At 42.7% G+C, this 26,222-nt stretch overlaps 1 protein-coding gene across 4 annotated transcripts in view; it reads left to right on the top strand.

The window, feature by feature from the left end:
- LOC139759098 (uncharacterized) overlaps positions 1-25,142 on the top strand; it is a 339,811-nt gene extending 314,669 nt beyond the window's left edge. For 2 of the 4 annotated variants that reach the window (XM_071681066.1, XM_071681058.1), the window contains 6 exons: positions 8,981-9,110; positions 9,480-9,652; positions 19,472-19,603; positions 21,477-21,500; positions 21,666-21,720; positions 24,815-25,142. In XM_071681066.1, the coding sequence (XP_071537167.1) occupies positions 8,981-9,110; positions 9,480-9,652; positions 19,472-19,603; positions 21,477-21,500; positions 21,666-21,720; positions 24,815-24,857 (557 nt within the window). In that variant the 3' untranslated portion in view covers positions 24,858-25,142. The remainder of the gene's footprint in view (positions 1-8,980; positions 9,111-9,479; positions 9,653-19,471; positions 19,604-21,476; positions 21,501-21,665; positions 21,721-24,814) is intronic. The other 2 variants (XM_071681076.1, XM_071681085.1) reach the window with 2 other exon arrangements.
- Positions 25,143-26,222: the final 1,080 nt, after the last annotated feature.

The following is a 26,222-nucleotide window of genomic DNA, read 5'->3' as shown; positions in this document are numbered from 1 at the left end:
GTGGCTGATGTGGTTACGTGGTGTGTCCAGGACAGAGTGGAGGATGTGGTTATGTCCAACATGATAATGATGATATTGATGTTATTACCACTAATGATGATATTAATAACAATAATAATGATGATAATAATAATAATAATAATAATAATAATAATAATAATAATAATAATAATAATAATGATGATAATGATAACCATAATAGTAATATTAATAATAATGATAATAATAATGATAATGATAATAATAATAATAATAATAATAATAATAATAATAATAATGATAATAATAGTAATAACAATAATAATATACTAATAATCGTGCTTTGTGTTATTTATGTATTATTTCACTTACAATCCTACACAGAGTGAGGTCATGTATATGAAGCTCTTACCGGATTTTATCAATATTGAGATGATTCCTGTCGCCTTTGCTTGTTTGAACTGCGAGAACATTCGACCATTTTAAGCATATTCCTGAGCCAGTTTGGTAATAATCGTCTGTGCTTCAGAGATTATCACTGAGATAATAATGCTTCAGCTCTTGTCATGTAATTGAGAAGATATTGTTCCAAACTTCGTTCTTTCGACAGAGCAAATGTGTCCTACGCCACCTGTGAACGACTGAAGGCATCATAACCCATCACTCTGAGGTGTAGACGGCAGAGATAGCCAGGAATGTATCATGAAACATTCTGTAAGACATGTTTCTTAAATTGTATTCGAAAATATTTCCAGTAGATTCCTTCACAGCAGAGATCCCCATGAGTCATTATGTATTACATCAGCAAAGTCAACCATCATTAGTAGATTGTGACGACCAGCAGCAAACTGTGTGTCTCATGAAGAAGGATTATCCTCCAGGCCAGACGAAGACTAAACCCCAGTACCTCACCTTACCATCAGCAGGAGGACTCACACCAGCTCACTCAGGACGTGGTAGAAGGTTACATAAAGAACGAGTATTGGTCTGAAGTGTTTACAAAGATGTTACGTCAACAGGCAGGTCGATATGCTTGGGTAAACCTTGGGGTCCTGTTTGAGCTAGGAATTGCCTCAGGTATGTACTTGCCTCTGCCATTTTCACAGTGGCTTGTCACAGAGAAACTTTCATCTGTGTCTTGTGCTCTTAGACGATGCTGGAAGAGGAAGTGGGGGAGGAGGAGGCGGGAAAGTACCGGAGGAAAGTGTGGGAAGTATCTGATGGCGGTAGACAAGCTCACCAAGGTCTGGGTCATGTTCTGCGGCAGGAGGCTGTGCAACGTCTTGTGCCTCAAGGAAAGATCCGTGTTCTTCATGTGTGACTGCACAAGCACAAGCAAGGCAGTGAATGAGGCTTGAAAGCAGCTCTTTACATGCAAAGGAAAGTCGATAGATACTTACATTCCTCGTACTTGTACACAGGGTCGCTGCTTCCTCCACAGATGCTTTCTGTATTTACCTCCACCGATGCCTTCTACAGGATCCCCTACAAGTGCTTTCTACAGGCTCTTAAACAGGTGCTTGCTACAGTCTTTCTTACAAGTGCTTCTTATAGGCTCCGCCACAGGTACCTCTAACGGCTTCACAATAAATGCTTTCTGCAGGCTTCTCTACATGTGCTTTCCATAGTCTCCCCTACAGGTACCTTCTACGGGCTTTTCCACAAGGGACTACAACAGTCTGCTCCGTGTGTGTATTCTATAGGTTCCTCCTCAGGTGCCTTCTACAGTCTCCTGCATAAGTGCCTTTCTCAGGTTCCCCAACTGGTCCCCTCTACAGGCTCAACCACAGATGCCTTCCACAGGAGAAGAGAAATCTGTTGAGCAAACGAACTCAGACATGGGAGGTATTGTGGACGTTGCTACCACAACCATCAGTCTTTTCGGGAAACTAGAAAGTGTTGATAACTAATCCAGGAAAGATGTGAGTGACAGCCAAAATGTTGCACAAGTCTAGAGACATTTTTATCCATGCAAGAAACACTTGAAATAGGAATGAGCATTATACTGTAATGACTGTGACTTGAATATCATTCATAACAAATACTTACCTTAAACATGATCCCAAAACTCGGTTACAGTAAATTTTGAAATAGCTGTGAGAGCTTCGGAAACTCTGCTAATCATAGTACAATACAGACTTAATGCATCAGTTCTTCTTAAGTAACATACCAGGTGGAATTATAAGTTAGGCACGTAAATCATGTGACACTTCACTACAGGAACCAACTCCTTCTTGACCAAAAAAAATTCATGAGCGTCAGGAACGTCAACATGAAGACAAACAATAAATCATGAGGACAAATATATACAGAGTAGGTTTGATGTGGACGCGCTACACGTCGATACATTTGGAGATAGGAATCCCTCACATGTTTAGGACAATATAATTAATTTGAGTTGTCAGAGGTATTGAGTAGATAGTTAAGGCTCTCTCGCCAGCCGTCAGAACCTGTCACAGGCATTTCAGACAGGCTGTCAGTCAGCTACGAAACCTCGTCAAGGGAGAACGTAAGGTTGTTCAGTAAAGGAGAAATACCCATCAAATTGGCTTTTAAAGGTCAGTACGATTGAATGATTGAACACACGAAAGGTTTAGTTACGCAGGACCTGATAGAGAACAGTTTGTCTCTTCAAATGATTCTTAATTTCTAATCATAGATGGAATATTCTACTATAATGTGGTCATCCCTAGTTTACCTAGTGGTCCAGACTAACGAGGCCTGTGTCCGTCAGTACAGTGTGAGTGTCTGAGTGATTCTAAGTGTATTGAGGGTCAAGAATGCGCGAGTGGCTGTGAGAATCTTGAAGTTTTGCGATGTGCCTCCTAGTGCGGGCGTGTCAGTGTCTCTGATTCTTCTGTTATTGTTTCCGTCTGTGTGCGTCATCGATTGCATGAACCATGCTTCAGTTACGTCTAGTGGTTGTGATTGTTACAATCTACAAGTCTGAGTTCAACAACTCCAAAACAAAAAGTTTACGAAAGCATCTAGGAATCTCTGTGAAGGAACCTAGCCATTTCTAAGTATATCTAAGTTACCCTAACTTCATGTAAACTTGCGTTAGACAAGTTCCTTTTGGTGTAACAGCCACGTAGAGAAGGACTAGCTGATACTCCTCACTTGGCAAAGATCTGGCTTGCTCATGTTGTTGTGGTGGTGTAGGAGACTGTGTGTTGCATCAGAGAACATATGACTGTACCGGATGGTTACAGGGTCCCTCTAACTGTATCAAGTTACTGGGTCTCATGACTGTATCATTTCGTGAAGGGATTCAAAGGAACTGATGTTCCATTATCTAAAAATGTTTTGAATTGTACTTGAGCGTTTTCTTATCTTAGTTGGGAGTTTTCTTATCTCATTTCTCCTCGACCTAAGTTTATCTTCAGATAGCATGGTGAAGGTCCAGATATTTCTGGTTACAGCGGTTGTGTGTATGTTGTTGTATATGACAATAAGTGAGTTGTAGAATGTCTCTGACACCCTTCCAGTCGGTGATGCTCCCTCACCTGCCAGACCCCGTCTGGGCATGTTCGTCGTGGGCCAAGATCCCAACCACAGATAAGAGGCCATTTAGGCTGAGTGAGCGCTGCGAAACCTGATACGATCGTTATCTTCTTAACAGCAGCCAAGCAAGAGGCTGGCTGGGGTGGGGAGAGTCTGGGGTGGGGAATATTGGGGAATGGGGAGACTAGGGTGGGGGAGACTGGGATGGGGGAGACGAGGTTGGGGAAGACTGGGGTGGGGGTAAACTAATGTCAAGGAGCCTGGAGTGGAGAAAGCTTGGAGTGCGGGAGACTGGGGTTGAAAGAACTGAGATGGGGAGATCCTGGGGTGAGTGAGGTACTCTTAGGTGGGGGCTGCCTGAACTGGGGAGAGCCGGGAGTGTGGAGAACCTGAGAAGGAGTAGCCTGAGGTGAAGATTCCGGGGAGAGGTGAGTCAGGGATGGGGAGACCTAAGGTGAGTAGAAGCTGGGGGATGCGTAGCGTGAGGTGGGAGAGCCGGGGGTGGTAGGAAGCCTGGGGTAAGAAGAGCCGAGAGTGGTACTGCCTGGGGAGGAGAAAACCTGGGGTGGGGGGAGAATGGGGAGGAAACAGCCTGGGGAGGAGGGAGCCTAGGGTGGGAAGGGAGATATGGAAAAGGTTGGTATGGGGAGGAGAGGAGACGGGGTGTGAGTTAGGACGAGACATTATTCATTTATTTCTAACCTTCATCAAACATCCTGACGAAGATTTATTGATTCATGACTGTCAGAACGGTTTATATGATCACCGTTTACAGTCGTAGATCTATAATGATAATAGAGATAACACAAATGGTTCCTAATAACTCTGTTCGCTGCTCCACCAGGAGAAATTGTTGGACCAGACAAGTTATTCTGGGATGAAGTCCTTGGAGGAACGTCCCTCTGATAAGGCCCTTCAAGTTGCGAACTTTGGAGTTACTCCAATATAACTCATGTTTGCTAAACTACCTGTCTAATAGTAAGGAAATACGATACAGTATGCTTGAAGTTGGTGTTATCAACTTAAGCAGCATTCAAGATATATATATATATATATATATATATATATATATATATATATATATATATATATATATATATATATATATATATATATAAATATAAATATAGTATTATCCTAGGATCCCTTTATGGGTCTCCCTAGCAGCCAGGGAGTTAGCCACTACCACCGACCAGGTCACAATGTGTGGTAATGTTGGTACACACGTCTCGGTAACGTGTGTACAGGTCAGCTGGAGCGTATGTATACTTATCCTCTATGCACAAGTTGCACCTTTGACATAAAGAGTTTTGTGACATGTTGAACTGACGTTAGTAATGTTGGTGAGAAGTGTAGAACGCAAACGAAAAAATTGTGACTCCTCTTTGTCTGGGTGTGTAGTTCCCGTTGCGTGTACATCTGTTGTGTAGTTCCCATTGGGTGTACATCTGGTGTGTAGTTCCCGTTGTGTGTACATCTGGTGTGTAGTTCCCGTTGGGTGTACATCTGGTGTGTAGTTCCCGTTGTGTGTACATCTGGTGTGTAGTTCCCATTGGGTGTACATCTGGTGTGTAGTTCCCGTTGTGTGTACATCTGGTGTGTAGTTCCCGTTGGGTGTACATCTGGTGGAAATGAGTTTAAGACTGTGTTGTATGAGGCAGGGACCTGTTGTTTAGTGTTTAATGAGTCTCTAAATTGTGAATGTGTTTGTCTGTCAATGTGGTGTTTACTGGAGTAGAGGGAACTAGTGAGTAGGGCGAACATTTCATACAAATATGAAGTATCGCCGAGGATTATGAAATGGCTTACTAATGCTGGTGTGAAATAGTACTTTTGAATATAACGTAGTCCCGAACATGATGAAGAGGGATTAAATAGGTAATATCTTTATGTTTTTGTGCAGGTGTTAAATATATGTTATTATTAACCAGCCGGTGAATGTTATGATATTTCTGTGTGCGTTGTTGTTTGGCTCTGTCTGTATTGCACGAAACTGGTGCCACTGAATATACTGTGAACATCTATACTGTTTAACACCTTTGTAATGATGAAGATGATAAGGGGAATGATACATGGGAACTTATCGTGTTTCATTTTTCCCGTGGATTCATAGGAGTGTGTATATATATATATATATATATATATATATATATATATATATATATATATATATATATATATATATATATATATATATAATTTCCTAGTAAATTATATGGGAGGGTATTGATTGAGAGGGTGAAGGCATGTACAGAGCATCAGATTGGGGAAGAGCAGTGTGGTTTCAGAAGTGGTAGAGGATGTGTGGATCAGGTGTCTGCTTTGAAGAATGTATGTGAGAAATACTTAGAAAAGCAAATGGATTTGTATGTAGCATTTATGGATCTGGAGAAGGTATATGATAGAGTTGATAGAGATGCTCTGTGGAAGGTATTAAGAATATATGGTGTGGGAGGCAAGTTGTTAGAAGCAGTGAAAAGTTTTTATCGAGGATGTAAGGCATGTGTACGTGAAGGAAGAGAGGAGAGCGATTGGTTCTCAGTGAATGTAGGTTTGCGGCAGGGGTGTGTGATGTCTCCATGGTTGTTTAATTTGTTTATGGATGGGGTTGTTAGAGAGGTGAATGCAAGAGTTTTGGAAAGAGAGGCAAGTTTGCAGTCTGTTGTGGATGACAGAGGTTGGGAAGTGAGTCAGTTGTTGTTCGCTGATAATACAGCACTGGTGGCTGATTCATGTGAGAAACTGTAGAAGCTGGTGACTGAGTTTGGTAAAGTGTGTGAAAGAACAAAGTTCAGAGTAAATGTGAATAAGAGTAAGGTTATTAGGTACAGTAGGGTTGTGGGTCAAGTAAATTGGGAGGTAAGTTTGAATGGAGAAAAACTGGAGGAAGTGAAGTGTTTTAGATATCTGGGAGTGGATTTGGCAGCGGATGGAACCATGGAAGCGGAAGTGTATCATAGGGTGGGGGAGGGGGCGAAAGTTCTGGGAGCCTTGAAGAATGTGTGGAAGTCGAAAACATTATCTCGGAAAGTAAAAATGGGTATGTTTGAAGGAATAGTGGTTCCAACAATGTTGTATGGTTGCGAGGCGTGGGCTATGGATAGAGCTGTGCGCAGGAGGGTGGATGTGCTGGAAATGAGATGTTTGAGGACAATATGTGGTGTGAGGTGGTTTGATCGAGTAAGTAATGTAAGGGTAAGAGAGATGTGTGGTAATAAAAAGAGTGTGGTTGAGAGAGCAGAAGAGGGTGTTTTGAAATGGTTTGGCCATATGGAGAGAATGAGTGAGGAAAGATCGACCAAGAGGATATATGTGTCAGAGGTGGAGGGAACGAGGAGAAGTGGGAGACCAAATTGGAGGTGGAAAGATGGAGTGAAAAAGATTTTGTGTGATCGGGGTCTGAACATGCAGGAGGGTGAAAGGCGTGCAAGGAATAAAGTGAATTGGAACGATGTGGTATACCGCGGTCGACGTGCTGTCAATGGATTGAACCAGGGCATGTGAAGCGTCTGGGGTAAACCATGAAAAGTTTTGTGGGGCCTGGATGTGGATAGGGAGCTGAGGTTTCAGTGTATTATTACATGACCGCTAGAGACTGAGTGTGAACGAATGGGGCCTTTGTTGTCTTTCCTAGCGCTACCCCGCACACATGAGGAGGGAGGGGGTTGTTATTCCATGTGTGGCGGGGTGGCGATGGGAATGAATAAATGCAGACAGTATGAATCATGTACATGGGTATATATGTATATGTCTGTGTGGGTATATATATATGTATACATTGAGATGTATAGGTATGTATATTTGCGGGTGTGGACGTGTATGTATATACATGTGTATGTGGGTGGGTTGGGCCATTCTTTCGTCTGTTTCCTTGCCCTACCTCGCTAACGCGGGAGACAGCGACAAAGCAAAATAAATAAATAGAATATTTGTGTGCGTGTGTGTGTGTGTAAAAATGACCCATTAGTTAACCGTCAAACAAGCAATTGAATATATTCTACTTCTTCTTCAACATAATAGTTAAAATTTCTCAAATAAAAGAAGCTATGTTCAGGAATGTGCTCATACCATGAAAATATTGCTCTGATATATATCTGTATATCAGAAATGATTAAGGCCAAGCATAGTTTTAACTCTCGTGTGTATAAAAGTATTCTGAAAAGTCTTTCTTCATCTGCCTAGACATTACTAATAAACTGTCTGTCATATTTTACATTAAGCGTAGAGCTGGAAAGGTTTACGAACATGAAATATATTTATGAATAATTTTATACTTGAAGCATGCGCTTGCAACACCCGTGCCTGCTGATGCACCAAGTCCAATGAAATAAGTTCACAGTTCGGAATAAAATGGTATGACTTAGTGTTCACAAGCAGAAGGTTAACGATGTCCAGGGGGTCAGAGACCGAGCTGTGGGGACAGAAGACCTTCGAAACCTATTCAGTACATAGGAAAGGTAAGTCCGGGTTGTTATGGGGTAGAACAGCTTACAAGTCCAATGAACAGTATGAGCGGAGTCCTGGTTTGTCTGATTAATATAATCATTGTTTGGTTCGACTGTAAACTAATTCAGGATTGTTTGCTCCAGATGTTCATCTGTTTTGTGTTAATAGAAATACGTTTCTCTCTGTCAGCGTCACTTCTGAATGTATAAAGAAGAATGATAACTGATGATCGACTGTAAATGTTGTGGTCCACGTGGAGACCAGCGTGGTGTACTGGTTAACCTGCCATCACCAACAATCCCTGACCCAGGGTTCGATCCTTGGTGCGGGTAAGGTAGACATCTCCTGTGTCACGTTCACAGCCGTTCTCTCCTGATCGAGGGACCTTCACCTGTCAGGAAAGTTACTTGGTCATGAAGGGGGACCCTTAAGGGCTAGGAAGGTCACCTATCCATGAAAAGGTCATGAAGCCAGATGTATTATATCATCATGAAGGGAACCGTAAAGGTCGGGGATGTCACTTCCTCATGAAGGAGGTCAAGAGGTCAGGAAGGTCATCTATCATAGGGGAGGCCAAGAGGTCAAAAAGGTCACCTCTTCATAAATGAAGCCCTGTGGGTCACGAGGAAGGTCACCTACTCATATAGGAAGCCCTGCAGGTCATGAGGAAGGTCACCTCTTTCATGAGGGACCAGGAATTCATAGGATTACGTCGGCCAGTAATCTCCTAAAGTCGCCTGGAAACTATAATGGGATTTATAATCTTGGAATAGGATTAAGAAAACCGAGTATATGACAGAGATTGTGACTCGGTGTGAGTGGTGCATTAATACAGTACAGAAAATCCTTCCTCTTTGTTTTTCATTAGTGAAGGAAACCATGAGTTATCTGTTCTTTTGTGAATTATATTAACATCAGAGACTTTCTGTTTTGCTAAAATGACAAAGAGAAATCAATGATGAATTACGTTTAACCACATGTGTTCATTTTCTCTATTTACATCGGCTGTTAGAGAGGTGGTAGTAACAGTTTACTTCTCCTCATTGGCCAGCACCAGCTCGTTACGTGGAGCTCAAGTACTGGCGTCCGTCAGAACACCTGGTGAACATCACCTGCTCCGCCACGGGCGCCGCCCCGAGACCTGACTTCACCTTGTACACCAGGGATCCTAATGGTACCAGGTGAGAGAGAGAGAGAGAGAGAGAGAGAGAGAGAGAGAGAGAGAGAGAGAGAGAGAGTCTGTCCCTAACCTTCTCACAACCACCCACCCCATCATCTGACCCACCCGTCCGTAGCACCACCCACCCCATCATCTGACCCCCCCGTCCGTAGCACCACCCACCCCATCATCTGACCCACCCGTCCGTAGCACCACCCACCCCATCATCTGACCCACCCGTCCATAACACCACCCACCCCATCATCTGACCCACCCGTCCGTAGCATCACCCACCCCATCATCTGACCCACCCGTCCGAAGCGCCACCCACCCCATCACCAGCGTCGGTGAGGACGTCCCATCACTTGACCCCATCCGTTGTGACCCACAGGCAGGAGGTGGACGTGCGAGAGGTGAACGGTCACAGGCAGGAGGGTCTGTGGAGGGCGGCAGCGTGGGGGCTTATCGCATGGGAGGACACGGAGCCGGACACCATCATTGGCTGTACCCTGGCTCTCCCAGGCACCTCCCATGTGGAGACTAGGAAGAAGCTCTACCACCCAGGTCAGTCTCCCACCCTTACCTCCCTCCCATGTTGGTATGAGGAGGATGGTCCACCACACCCAGGTCAGTCTCCCACCCTTACCTCCCTCCCATGTTGGTACGAGGAGGATGGTCCACCACACCCAGGTCAGTCTCCCACCCTCCCTCACCTCTACACAGCTTATCTCTTATCTATCGTACGTCTCCACTGTAGCAGACCTATCCTTATCTCATGATTGCATCTCGGAAAGGAATATCTCTTATGTTTGACGTCTGTTATCTGAGATCCTTCAACCTGTCTCTACCAGCTGATGGCTTGTGTTTTCCCCACCAGTTTCTCCGTCTCCTGAAGCTGACTGGCACCACTTTCCTGGGTCCTCCACATGTCCACGTCTTCAACTACTGAGCCCCTTCACAAGTCTGACATTTAAGTTCCTCATTTTCATTTATTTATTATGATAATCTACGAGTATTGCAAGTTAATACTTAATTACTATTTTTTACGGAAATTTGCGTTTCATTTACGCCGTTGTAAAAGTTTACTGTAGCTACAGTTCACGTTTCAATTACTTATGTGTAAAAGTCTACGGTAACGGCAGTTCACATTTCATTTACTCATCTTTAAAAGCTTGGGAACCACATCTAAGTTTCATCTACACCGTTGTGAAGGTCTACGGTAACCTCACTTCATATATCACTTACACTGTGATCTTGTAGGAGAACCACAGGCCACATCTCACGTCCTCGATGGTGTGGCATTCTACAGTAAACATGTTTACCTACAAGCTCAGGGCCAAGCACCAGCAGCGTCTTCGTCAGTGTAGCGGGAACGTTAAGTACCAAGGCTCCTCCACCGCTGGTCGCCAGACACGGAGACGAGAGAGAATGTTTCCCAAGTTTGGGGAAAGACGTCCTTGCGCTGCTGTATTTGATGCTCCCTTGTTGGTGGGTTCCTGTGGGCCAGCTGCTGGTGAGCAGACTAAATAGCGTGAACAAACGCGACGCGTCTGAGGCCCGACCGAGATGTCCTCCTGGTGGGTGCCCTTGGGGTGTGTGAGAGAGAGTGGGGTGAGTGAGCAGGGGAGAGAGTAAGAGCAGTGGGGAGAAGCAGGAGGGTGGAATAGATGAAGCGAGGAGGGTGGAGAGGAGACTTGGGACTGGGGAGATGATAGAAAGAGAGATATAGAGAGAATTAAGGACAGGAAAGGGAGAGATAATGGAAAGACGAGGAGGATAGTGCAGTCAGAAAAGGAAAGAAAACGGGGAGAGAAATGAAACAACGGTAATGAAAATGGTGGAGTGATAACAGAATAGAGTCGCGGAGTGGGAAGAGAGGGAGAGGAGGGAGAGGGAGCAGGAGTAGAGGGAGAGGGAGAGGGAGGAGAGGGAGCAGGAGGAGAGGGAGAGGGTCGCTGCTAATGCTCTAGTGTCTGGAGGGAGATACGTATGCTGGAGACGTTCGTGGCCAAGGATGTCTTTGTTAGAAGCCAGAGGAATCCTATCACGGAGAGGATGGCCAGAGTCCTGCGGGAGGTCCAGCCCTGGGATAAGGACGCCACCGTCAGCATACTACGTGATGAAGACGTAATGGCTGAAGGAAAACTGTGAAATATAAGTAATGATCATTAATTAACATCACCAGTGGCTGGCATCCTGATCCCTTCCTTGGAGACTTCCTTGTGGAATCTAATGCGATTTACATTCATTTCAATCCTGTTGGAGAACCTACCCGCCACATCTCATGTCATCAGTCGTAGAGTCCAACCTCAACAAACCCATTGCCTATAAGATCAAGGTACCAGCAGCGTCTAGGCAAGTGTGGTGGCTACATCAGGGGCTACCAGGAGGTGGACATATCTGAGGGAACGCCTCAATCATACCATTAGCTAACTTGTTTTTCTTTTCACTTGTTTGTCTGGCAATCTCTCTTCTCTTTTTTTTTTTACATTAACTGAGAAGGCATGGGCAATTAAGGTCCTAGTCAAGGTTATCTCATTATAAACATACATACATACATACACACACACACACACACACACACACACACACACACATATATATATATATATATATATATATATATATATATATATATATATATATATATATATATATATATATATATATATATATATATCCTTATGAGTCCAAGGGGAAAATGAAGCACGATAAGTTCCCAAGTGCACTTTCGTGTAATAATCACATCATCAGGGGAGACAGAGAGAAATATAAGTCAGTTGATATACATCGAAGAGACGAAGCTAAGACGCCATTTGGTAAACATGTGATTGTCCGAGACAAACATACATGTATATGTATACCATAGCCAAAGTCAGGTAGTCATGGCCCGTGAATGCGTCACGGTCAGGAACGCTAACCATCACACCACGGAGGATCTGTTTATCCATTCATCTATCTATCTATCTATCTAACGATCTATCTATTCACCTAATCTATCTATCTATCTGTTTCTTTGTCTTTATACAGATGAATGGGTAAGCAGGTAAATGAATAGATATAGACAGACTTATAGATAAGTAGACAGATAGTTAGGTAGATTAGTTATGCATACATAGACAGATAGATGACAGAGAGACAGACAGATAGATGGAGAAACAGATAGATAGCAAGGTAGTAAATAGATACAGACCACTGGACAGGCTACACATTTAAGATGACCTGATTAGAAACATAATCCTGTACAATGAACACGACCAATGTACTTTGATATGTAAATCCACAAAAACTTTTCGTACCACAGTATTTTCCACACAATGATATCATAACAGGAAATAATTCATTCACTAGGGCTCGAAACTCCCCCTTCAGGTTATGGAAATATTTGCCCATTATGTCTGCATTATACAGCACAGTTCTGGTGATGAGTTCTCACAAGCGTTCAACATGTGTTCAGAATTCATCTAACATTTAGTTCACCAGAGGAATGGACTGGAACTTACAGTATAGGTCGTGTTTACCTTCCCTTCAGAGCTTTGTTTACATATCTTATATAATGGAGACACCAACAATGTGTGCTGTGAACTAGTTGATATGTATATACATATATATATACATATATATATATATATATATATATATATATATATATATATATATATATATATATATATATATATATGTATATATTTATATATATATTCTTTGATAGTAGTATGAGCAGACCTTTGGGGTTTTCCATATTGGTTTACGGTATCAGAGTTTGAACAGGTTGAGAGCATGTGGCAAGAAGAGGTTTCTCTGAGGCACCGCCAACAGCGTAACGCTGCCATACACACTATGCAAATTAGGTGTCACATCCATGGTTAGTGTAAATAAATATGACAGTGTATGAAATGCATGACAGAGTCTGGCAGTGAGGAACATCCATTTGGTGAATGAGATTTGTGGAGACGAAAGCCAAACTGGAATCTGGGTGAGGTAGGCTGTCTGGGAGAGGCTATACGGGAGAGGCAGTCTGAGAGCTGTCTGGAGAGGCTGTCTGGGAGAGGCTGTCTGAGAGAGGCTGTCTGGGAGAGGCTGTCTGGGAGAGGTTTCGCACCATTCTCTCTCTCCCCACGAAAATGCCGTGTCCTGAGCACCCCGGGGAGAGCGGCCACACCGAGAGAAATATCTCCTGGGGAGTGATCACAGGCGTCTCCAGCCGTTCATCTTGAATGGTGATCGCGTCCTCGTGAGCAGTGAGGGCGTCGGCTGGACACGACGGCGATGTACGTCTGGAGGTAAAAAGCAGTTTCCAGTTTGTATATGTGTTGGTTGTCGCCCGCGGGGAGGTGTGGAGGCCCCAGGTAATGGCACCTCGAGGGGGCACCCTTCACCGTAATGGTTGGGGGAAGTTGTATCATGGGGCATGAGGGAGGGAAAAGGAAGATGGGGGGGGGGATAAAGGATGAGAGGAAAAGGAGAATGAGAGGAAGGATAAGAGCAGGACGAGAGGAGAGGTAAAGGGGCAACAAAGAGGAGGTAGGTGGTACCATGGGTGAGGAAGCCACGGCCATACGTGGCACTGAGGAAGGTAAATGTTGGCATCCAAGACAGGAAAGTCTTCAGAAATTCTTGTAGACATGATGATGCAAGTCTCGTGTGTATATCTGGTGGCCAGATGATACTCAAACGGGAGGACCTGTCTTGTACTTGAGAAACGTCAATTCACCATGAAGGTTTGACGTTTGTGGATATACTACATACAGTCATGAGCTAAAGTTCTCTCACACGAGCGAGGATGCGACTGATGAAGGAGTCTGGATGCTGCCCTCTAGTGCCCAGACCTCAAACTACGAAAGCCCAGCTTTCCTTATCGACCCATAGATGGCACTCTTACCCTCAGATGGCAACTCCAATATACGATATGGGTAACCATCATGTAAGAACGAGTTAGATTTAGATTCCATGATTCTGGTAATGAAGAAATGAAATCTTCAATAACTCTTAGTGATACTAGTCAATGTTCTACAGTTCTTCTCCATGATCATTGTGGTCACTGACGTACGTGTGTTGTGATGTGGGAATGGTTGTCGTGTGATGATTGGATGTATTTACGCCACATTTGGCGACTGTTCCATGAAGGTCATGACCTCAGGCTGATGTGTTTACTCTCCCTAGAGGTACGAGGCTCACCCCCCCCCCCTCCCCCTCTCCCCATCCTCTTCCTCCTCCCCACGCTGGTGCAGTGGTGCCAGATCTTCTCCTAAGCACTTACAGTGTTGCTAGCTCTACCTCTATGTTTGCTTCAGTTCAGTCAGGTCTCCCTCTAGTGTTGGTGCAGTGTTGCCATCTCTACCCCTAGCCTGGTAGTGTGTCATCTCTGACACGCAGAGCAGATACTCCAGGAACTCATATATATATATATATATATATATATATATATATATAATCTTAGACATTTGTGTTAATAAAGTTAACGCACATACCATTTACCCTCTTGTGATATGACAGTAAAATCATTTTTAACATAGTATCAAAATTTGTGAAACAAAATTCAAAACATGTGCTATGTCCAGTGGCCTTGACTTAGAAAAATATCTAAAAGAATATATAGAGAGATTAATAAGATAAATGGAGTCAATAAGACAGAACAAACCTATATAAATCACACCAAACCAGAAACACCTGCTTCATCATGACCAGAAACACCTGCTTCATCAAGACCAGAAACACCTGCTTCATCATGACCAGAAACACCTGCTTCATCATGACCAGAAACACCTGCTTCATCATGACCAGAAACACCTGCTTCATCAAGACCAGAGACACCCGCTTATTTACTGTACGACACACGTCATAAAGTAACTGTAAAGTTCATATACTTCGTATCAACGAGCTTATTACTATAATAGATAGGATCTCGTAGCTGACCATGATGTATTCATGGGGTGCCCGGAGTCGAGGCAGTATAGGTTCGAATCCTAGTCCCGGCAGTCGGTCTACAGTCAACCCAGCTGTTCATCCTCCCTGTGAGGCTGGTCGATAGTCTGGGTACCTGACTCAGACTGGTATATATATATATATATATATATATATATATATATATATCCCTGGGGATAGGGGATTAAGAATACTTCCCACGTATTCCCTGCGTGTCGTAGAAGGCGACTAAAAGGGGAGGGAGCGGGGGGCTGGAAATCCTCCCCTCTCGTTTTTTTTTTTTTTTCAATTTTCCAAAAGAAGGAACAGAGGGGGCCAGGTGAGGATATTCCAAAAAAGGCCCAGTCCTCTGTTCCTAACGCTACCTCGCTAACGCGGGAAATGGCGAATAGTTTAAAAGAAAAAGAAAGAAAATATATATATATATATATATATATATATATATATATATATATATATATATATATATATATATATATATATATATATATATGACGTTAATGAGATAGACTAGAGTAGGGCATTCAGTTTCCCGTGACGTCTCAAACATGAAACAAAAACATGTTGCCATGCTGTTGTGTACAGCACCACATGCTGCTCCCAGCATAAGTTATTTTCGTATCACTGGGTCGGGTGCTCGTGGTCGACACGTCACCTCTGCTTGCAGTGTGACGTGAAGGAGAACTTGTCTACAGTCCTGCAAACAACTTACGTAAAATATGTTATAAAATAGTCTGACCTTAGCGTGTAGTGCTTTACATACAGGCTGGGCGAGTTCGTTGCCTCATAACTGATTCACAAGTTCGTTATGAATCACCGTCAACAAAGACTTACGTCATAAATGTATGTGAAAACCAGGCAGTGAGGACTTTCCTACGAATGACGAACTCCCTCGTTAAACAACAACTCACTATTCTCTTCAGGTATTCAGTATTCAGTAGTCTGACACAGGAATGAGACGCTGCTACGATTAATAGTTACGTACACCCGGGAAATATTCATCATGTTGAAATATTGTTCATGAGACATATTCTGAATATCACAAGCGAGGTGTGCGTGTCCATGCGGGTGCTAGAGGCCTTCAGCGACACGAGAATACGAACGATGGAAGGCGAAAGCACAAGTTTTTGACGCTTATCGAGGCAGATTATTCAGATGTCGCGTCGTATTATGATTTGTGCAGTACCACCCGGCCGTCCATGTGGCATTAGCTCTCAAGGGGGAGGAGCTAAACTTGTACATTTTCTGGATGTTCAGGTTGGATGTGAGGGCAATGTGTTACTGTGGACAATACAGTTACTCCTTGATCAAATTTCTCTCTTTAACGAAAGACAGAAGCAAAGTCTGGTGTTATCATTCATAATTTCTAATAAGATTACTACCTTGTTTACAAAGATAATTCGTTTTTCATTTATAGATTCATAAGATTAATTCTTAATGTTTCTCTTTGATGAAGGACAGAAACATAATCTGGTGTTATGATAAAGATCTTTTTATGAACCTGGCGCCATCTTCCTAGACAGAAAAGTACCGTGACAATAATACACCTGTATGTAAGAGATGTTGGTACTTCATCGCATTACCTCCCGGGAGTAGAGTGGCCACGGTGCATGTGGCCTTGTGTTCGTCAGATGATGTGGCACATCCCCTGGGCTTAGTTCACAATAACGTGGAAGCTTCCCGCCTCCTCCTAGCGCCCACACCTGCCACATGATGGTAGGGACAACATTTTTCTTATCATACTCCTGGGTTGGCCAGTCCAGGACTTCCACATACTGTTGATGATGGTTGTCTGTCGTACACTTGCCGTATGGCGCCAGCAGTGTAGCTGTGGGATGGAGTGATGACTGAAGTGGTTCTTCTTAGTCTTTCATTTCTTGACATGTTAGCCAAAGGAATTCTCCTGGACCATGTGTCTGCGGCCATATAGCCCGTAAGAACTTGAACTGGAGAGCTGTGGTGATCACCTCACTCGTGGATATGATGTTGGGTGTATCTGGTGAGGCGAGGTCCCCAGCACTGAACCACGCCGGCCAACACACACCAGATGGACCCCTACGTACAGGAAGATCTTGTCTCCCAGTTGTGAGTATCGGGGAGAAGCACTGACCCCAGGCGAGTCTTCCTGTTGGCTGGAGTTAGTCTCTTCATATATGGTTGTACACTGTAGAGGGCAGGGTCATCATGCAGGTGTCGCCTCGTTGTCAGAGGATGAGAGGCAGCTACAGGCATCACCTCGTTGTCAGAGGAGGGCAAAGCAGCTGCAGGCGTCTTAGTGTTGTCAGGGTGAGGCAGGGAAACCGCAAGTCTGGTGGTCAGAGGTCAGTGCTTGACAGAGCACTTGCTACCAGTAATACACCTCTCGCTTACATTGTCTTACCTTCCACAATCATCATCCTGTTCACAACGTAAACTGTACCCTGATATTTCATTTCTAGCACATCCACACTATCCCTTTCCTTTGCATTCAAGACCTAAGAATCACGTTCAAAGAACGTTGCTGAGATCATTCTATCTTAACACAAACATATAATTACCCTCAAGCGCTTACTATCACACATAGCTTAATGCACCTAAAACCTTGGCCTCTTCACCCAGCCTATGGTTCACTTCAGCCCTCATACACTTCAATGTCCAGTTCCAGCCTATCCAAACGTACCCACAGACAATCCTTTGCCACACGCCTGCTGCACCTCATCATCTTACTTTTGTTTACGACTTTCTCCCCCTCACATATTCTCGGAGGCTCAGTCACCAGCTTGTATTCCTTTTCCGGAATGTGCTACCAGACCCGTATCATCTGCAAACAACTGATTTACCCCTCGTCTCCTGCCCCTACATTGTAGATCTGCCCCTCGTTCCAGTACCCCTGTCATTACCTTGCTGACCGTCACGTCCAAGAACGAATTAAACAGCCATGGTGACATCGGACGCCGTTAGTGCAGACCACCTTCACAAGAAGCCACTCACCCTCCCTCCCTTTATACTTGTGCACATACATACCTCACTCTTCTTGGGAAAGCTATCAAATGCATTTTTCAATTATTCATTCAACCCACAGAATTGTTGTACCTTCAACGCTTATTCGAAACCCATAAATGCCACATAAATGAATCCTTGTTCGCCAAGTATTTCTTATGCAAATTCCGCAAAGAAAACATAGTCTCACACTCTGTACCTCTCCTAAAGCGACATCACCTTTTTCAATCAGATGTTGTATACTTGCCAACGCCTTCTCCATCTCCAGCTTCCTATACACCTTATCAGATTTACTCATTATTTACACCTCTGTAATACAAACATTTACTTTTGTCCCACTTGCCTTTATACAAGAACGCTAGCATGCATTCTGGCAGTTCCCAGACACTACCCCTTTGACTGTATAGACGTCAAACAGCATAACAAACTAATTAACAGGACTCCCAGTCCTATTTTGGAGAAACTCGTCCTGTATTCATATTCACTCCTGCCGCTTTACCACACTTCACCTTACGTAAGGTCTTCATTACCTCCTCTCTTTTCACTACACCATACACCATAACTCTCTCACTCGGCATGCTAACTCGTCCTAGACAAACCCAAGCTGTCGCTCTATCATTTAACACGCTCAGTTCTTCGGAAAAATAGCCATTCCATCTTGTTCTTCTCCTCTGCTTAGCCTGTTACCACATTCTACCTCCTCATTGTCTCCCTCATTTGCTCTCTTGTTCTCGTTACACCATTTACCAACTTTTAGAACATTTGCTCAGATGTTCATCAAATCTTTCTCGCCATATCTTTCATTCATCCTACAGGAAGGATAGACGGTTCTCATTCTACAAAGCGTCCATTAGAATTATACGATTTGTTTCCAATAATAACATGATAGGATTATCTCATCTCTCTCATGATAACAATTTCGATATTGGACTAATTAATCCTTGCAATAAATTACCTTCAACAGTGATGATGGCTGTTGCAAGGGATAAAAACAATAGTTTACGACTGTTATAAATTTCATGTTTTAAACCTGTTTGTCTTTTCTTCTTTTCCTTTATAGTTATTTTTCTACGATAATTTCCATTACATTCATTCACTTTTCTCAGACGTTTTGATATCATCTGATTATCTTCCATGACGTGTATATGATCAATGATCGTTCCTCGTCTGTAGACTTGACACATCTGACCACATCATATAAGCAATACTTGCAAGATACGTTTATCATTGTCACAAACAAACAAATGATAGTTAAGTTAGAGTACCACGAACCCAAAAAATACACTGACCACCTGCTATACACCTGCTATACACCAACTGTATACTCTAACTAGCATTTCTAACAACCACTAACAAATAGTTAATAATGCTGGTTAACGATGATATCCTGTGTAATAAACCAACAAGACTTGATAACCTTCACCAGTGAACCAATGTTGAATTGAAAGTTAGATTTAACATCATCATCTTCTCGTGCAGACTTACCAATCATCACGACCACCACGACCACTACGACCACCACACAGGCCACGACTCCCAGGGCTGGGGAAACACCCCGACGGTGGTCCAATTCGACCCATAACGTGCCTACCACTAGTGACAGTTTCTTCGGTAAGTGTATACGCCCCTCAACCCTTAGTGACATAGGTGTATGTGGATGTGGAAAGGGAGCTGTGGTTTCGGTGCATTATACATGACAGCTAGAGACTGAGTGTGAACGATTGTGGCCTTTGTTGTCGTTTCCTAGCGCTACCTCGCGCACATGCGGGTGGAGGGGGTTGTCATTTCATGTGTGGCGGGGTGGTGACGAGAATGAATAAGGGCAGACAGTATGAATTATGTACATGTGTATATATATACATATATATATATATATATATATATATATATATATATATATATATATATATATATATATATGTCTGTGTGTGTATATATATATGTATACGTTGAGATGTATAGGTATGTATATGTGCGTGTGTGCACGTGTATGTATATACATATGTATGTGGGTGGGTTGGGCCATTTCTTTCGTCTGTTTCCTTGCGCTACCTCGCTAACGCGGGAGACAGTGACAAAGTATAATAAGATAAATAATATATATATATATATATATATATATATATATATATATATGTCGATGGACAAAAAAATGTATATATATCACGGGTCGGATTCGAACCCTGGACAGGGCTCCTACATTCCTGTGGTCGAGAGAGCCAGGCGCCCTATCCAGAGTTCGAATCCTACCTGTGGCGTACAACATAAATCTGTCTGTCCAGCGACATATTTGTCACACCATCGGAACCGCGTGAGATTACAGTCCATACTGCCCTTGCTGATTACAGTCCATACTGCCCTTGCTAAGTTCAGGTTGGGACACACGCATGAACACCATGGTGCTGGTGTGTGTGTGTGTGTGTGTGTGTGTGTGTGTGTATCTTAACCTACCTATGGCCGAAGCAAGTAGGTGCTCTGCCCAGGGTTTGAATCCAACCCAAGATGGATATATACGAGTGTATATGATGTATTATGCATTCCTCTATCTCAGCCACAGCAACGAGATATCACATACATTCACAATGATTGTAGTTCATGTGGCGTGGCGACCAGACCACCATGGGCCAGAACACTCAAGATAACTGAGCCTCTGTGATGATAACCTAGCCAGATCATCACAAGCCACAACCAATACCTTAACACTTCAGGGTGGGGTGGGTGTGTGTGGGGTGTATCATGGGTAGTTACTGCATGGTTATGCTGGGTCGGGTGGGTGGGTGTGTGTAGGGTGTATCATGGGTAGTTACTGCATGGTTATGCAGGGTCGGGTGGGTGTGTGTGAGGTGTATCATGGGTAGTTACTGCATGGTTATGCTGGGTTGGGTGGGTGTGTGTGGGGTGTATCATGGGTAGTTACTGCATGGTTATGTTGGGTTGGGTGGATATGTTGAATGGTGTTCCGCCTGTCACTACACCCATGATGTTCTGTACCCCAGCGTGTACACATGATATATAGGGAAACTCTGACACAGTCATTTTAGATAAGAAAATCAATCAAATATAGGATTTAGGGGCGAAACTATTCTTTCCCAAAGGATATTTAGCAATGACTTAGTTAATATTCGCTTTTTGTGTTTTTTGTATATAATACAACAGAAGATATTCACTGTCTTTGTAGCACAGTCATCAATATCCATAGCTATATATAACTCCATCCATTCCTGCAGGATATTTCATGATAGCAGTTATCTATAGCTATATCCATCCCGAGGATATTTCGTGATAGCAGTTTTCTATACCCACTTCAATCTTAAAATTATCACCTTAAACTTGATGAACAAAGAAGTTCTCACAGGTGATTATTTTGATAAAGAAAATAAACATATTCTTGTTTATTCTCACATTTCCCTCTTCCCCCAATGCTAAACTGGACTCTAAAATCTGGCCAGAAAAATGAATATAACCTTTCTCCCTTTCACTACAGATTTTCCGAGCTTGTTCGGCACAGGTAAGCGGATTTAGCAGCCCTTGTCTGATGGCATATGAGTGTAAGTCATGTATATACGACCCACTGTTACCAACACCCTCAAAAACATCCATGATACTATAAGACCACAAAGCTGGGCAGCCAGACAAGACCTGACTAACTCACTTTCTTTCTTCTTCCCCCAAGCCAACACTGGATGGATTCTGTTGCCCTCATCCGTGTCTTGCAGCACCAGCCTTATGTACGTTACATATATATATATATATATATATATATATATATATATATATATATATATATATATATATATATATATATATATATATATATATATATATATATATATATCATATGTGTGTTTATATACGTATGTGTTTGTATGCAGTTATGGTTGTATGTATGTATGTATGAGTGTATGAAATCATCTATTTGTTTTGTACAAGAGGAAGATCTGCATGCGTGGTGCGCCCCATCTCCTGAACCTTCGCCCTCATATAACTTTTTTTAAAATCTTATATTTTCACAACACGATATCCTCTTTTAGCTTATTCCATTCACGTATTACGCTTTTACTAAAAACGCTCAGCTCCGTCTTTTCTAACTTGTACCTTGCTGAATATCACGTTATTGCCTCTGGTTGTTCTACGTTTTCAATTCTTTCGAAGAACTGTTCATTTTTTATCTCAGTAAACTGGTTTAAAAACTCAAGAGTTAGGATCACCCTTAGTCCTCTCTCTTGAATGGTGGACAAATGTGTAGCCTTTGATTCCTGTATGTAATCAAATCTCATAATTCTGGTTCCATCTTCGCTGCCCTCCACTGAACCTTCTGTATCAGTATTCTTTACTTCTTTTAAGGATCTTCGACCAAACTGGAGAAGCTTATTCTAGTGTTTGGCAAATGTATGATATGAACAGCTGGTTGAATATATTGTTATATAGAGAGTTAAAAGCTATTCCAGTATTTCCCAGTAGACAGTTTGTCTCCTGATGTTTCCTTCTAAAGTTGAAACTATGGTCACAGCTTCTGTTGACTTCTAAGTCCCTTCCTCATACCCGGTCCTGCAGCTTACATCCCTCTAGTCTAGATGGTCCAGATGATGTTCGTAGCGAAGTATTCCTTCAATATGTCCCACACTGATCACCTCACTCCTCCACGGCATAAATCTATATGAATCGTATATATCCAGACCATCTTTGGCAGTGAGAATATCATCGGCAAACATACCAGTATACATCATACTCAGTATTCATCATACTAAGTATACATCACACTCAGTATACATCGTACTCAGTGTAAATCATACTCAGTATACATCATAGTATACATCATACTCAGGATACATCATAGTAGCCATCATACTCAGTATACATTCAGACCTTTTGGAAATTCCTTGACACACATCACGGGGAGCAGGTGACCCAACCCGCGGTTCGCCTCTGCTAACCTTAACCCATTTCGGGAAGGTTCCTCTCACACTGGTCCATCCTCCCTCCTGGGTAATTCATAACCATCGACCGAGTCTTTCTCACATATTCCCGCCTGAAGATCAAGCATCATTATGGATCCCTTATGTCTTATGGTATCAAATGGTCTCTGGCAGTTCAGATACTCTCTAAACCGATGCTCAGTCTCTCACACATGGCACCATTCCTCTTGATTCGTCTTGCCTCTCACGTCGACAATTCCTCCTTCGCAATTAGTCTTCCATTTTCTTTGTGATTATATTTTCCAGTCTTCTCTGGACCAGGCTCGTCAGAGCGACTAGTCTGTAGCCTAGCTTAATTTTACGGCGTCTTCCTCTAGCGACATCTTGAACAACATTCCCAGCGTCCTGTCATGCACATCTGTACACGTCTTGCTATCTTGCACATCTGTACACGTCTTGCTATCTTGCACATCTGTACATGTCTTGCTATCATGCACATCTGTACACGTCTTGCTATCTTGCACATCTGTACATGTCTTGCTATCATGCACATCTGTACACGTCTTGCTATCATGCACATCTGTACACGTCTTGCTATCATGGACATCTATACACGTCTTGCTATCATGCATATCTGTGCATGTTTTCAGCACACATTGTATGGACTATGAGTCTTATGTCGATGAACGCACCTTCAGCAGTCCGATCATGTCTTCTCGAGCAATGACGATGTTCTTCACGCCCTTCCTGTTCCATCTCACTGGTGTCTTTTCCATGACCTCCTCCCCGTTCCATCTCAACAGTGTTGGGTCTGTTGTTTCTTTTCCTGTGGAAACACTCGTCAGCTCGTCCTGCAGCTCCTGATGTCTTATATCCTTCAATAATCCTCTTCAACAAGTCTTCCATACAGTGTAAAGGCGGTTCTCTCAGATCACCCCTCACTCCTCTCTCTTCCATGGCTCGTAAATTTAAGGTCTCCATAGGTTTTCCCTGTATGTCATCTCTGTGGATTTCAGTACCACCTTTGTTGACCTCCTCAGTACCTTCTCTAGTAGCTTCCTGTGCGTGATGAGGAGCAGATCCTGAGTTGGATCATATGTGGGACGTGAGCAGGGCGATGAATGTTTCCTTCTTGATGGACGTGAACATAGTTATGATTTATGCCAGTAGACCAGTGCAACTCTGGTGACACGTTATCGACGGCATCGATTCAGAAATCTCCCCCCCTCTCTCTCTCTCTCTCTCTCTCTCTCTCTCTCTCTCTCTCTCTCTCTCTCTCTCTCTGATTCCTGCAACTTACATCCTGCTACATAATATTCATATCGAGGCCACCTTTCACTGTCCTATCCTCACTACATCAACTGTTGTTGAGTTTCATTATTGACTATGTATCAGACCAAGTTTGCAGTTTGTGTACGTCCCGCTGGTCGCCGACATGTTTGATTTGGAGTTTATCAGTTTACCAGTAAATAGAAAATGCAAAGTTGAGGTCCTCCTTCTGGAAGTATTTAAGCAGAGTGAATGTCGAGTTTTGAAAGAGTCTGGTTATGTGTAATATAACTTAATATTGATCTTGATATTGATATCATGCTTCCAACTTGGTAGTGTATCTAAGATAGTGCTTGTATATCAACAACTATATCAATACTGATATAGTTGTTATGATACTTGCATTCTTGTAACAGTTGTTAATACAATGCTCTTAGTCTTGGTACAGTTATCAACATAATGATTACAGCTTGGTACAGTTGTTAACCTAATGATTACAGCTTGGTAAAGTACTTAATCATAATTTTGTAATCTTGTTACAGTCTTCACATAATGTTTGTTAAAGTGATACAGTCCTTAATATTATGTATTCACCTACGTTACAGCAGCTGATGTAATACAGTGTTTTTCTTTGCAGTTCCTTGCTTCTTCCACTGTGGTGGCTGGCTGTGAACCTGTGAAGGCAGCCTGACATATCTAACAGACAAGAATATCAAAACTTATAACTCATAAAATAACTGTGTGAGGGAGTGTGTTCGTCCGCGCAGTGTGTGTGAGTGTATATGTGTGTGTGTGTGTGTGTGTGTGTGTGTGTGTGTGTGTGTGTGTGTATCAAAGGCTCACAACGCACTCTCTCTTGCTTCGTGTTACACCGACAGACTCTTAAGTTACACTAAAGCTTTGGAGTGATATAATGTTCTTTTTGATACATTTGTGTGTGTTTTACCAGCCTAAGCAAGGTTAAGGGGGGGAGAGACGAGTGTGGTGGGAGGGGGAGGAGGGGGGAAGGGGTAGGCTGTATATAACTCCAAACATTTGGAAATTTACGAAAAATATAAGTAAATTGAGACGTTGTGTTCAACTAGTAGTCTAATAATAGAATACATGGACGAAATCCTACGATTTTTCTGAAGATGACATTGTAAATTAATATATAGAAGATGAAAAATCAAGTGAACCACGGCAATGAGATTTTCCCGTCACATATTTTTTCAATGCATAAAGAAAATGAGGTTTGAGTTCCCTACCTACGTGCAGGGTAAACTTCAGCAATCTTTATAGTGAGGGAGGTGATGTCGCAGAAGACAACCTTGGCTCGGGGCACATCAGGGAAGCTAAGTCGTAGCTGATTCTCGTAACAGTACTCAACTCTATCTACATCACGGGGGAATCTGTTATGTAATGATGTGTGTCAATGTTGATAATGTCCCCCTCACTACGTCGACCACAACAGTTATAATAATAACTATCACTACTGCTGCTACTACTACATCTACCACTACTACTGTTACTACTACCACTACTACTACTACTACTACTACCACTACTACTACTACCACTACTAATACTACCCATACCACTACCACTACTATTACAACCACTCCAACTACTATTACCAATACCACTACTACTACTACTACTACTACTACTACTACTACTACTACTACTACTACTACCACTACTACTACTACTGCTGCTATTATTACTACCACTGCTGTTATTTCTACTGCTACTAACACTACTACTACTACTACTACTACTACTACTACTACCACTATCACTACTACCATCTCATCGTTCATTTTCTCAGCAGAAATTCATGTTTCAGCAGTGGACGTGTATCCCAAGCGCTTCAGCTCCTGTGATCTTACCTAACACCATACATCATCGTGTCAGTGACCACCTTGCTGTAGCCTCGTCTGTAACTGTGCTCCAAGTGTTCCTTCGTCAGGAAAGAGATACAACACTAGATCTACAGTTCATACCAACACATGCACCCCTTGGTCAACATTATATATATATATAAGCCTGCAGTCATAAATCTT

The sequence above is a fragment of the Panulirus ornatus genome, chromosome 2 (genome assembly GCF_036320965.1).
Source record: "Panulirus ornatus isolate Po-2019 chromosome 2, ASM3632096v1, whole genome shotgun sequence".
Lineage (NCBI taxonomy): Eukaryota > Metazoa > Arthropoda > Malacostraca > Decapoda > Palinuridae > Panulirus > Panulirus ornatus.
Note: the sequence above shows the minus strand (reverse complement) of the source record. Positions and strands in the feature narration are given on the sequence as shown.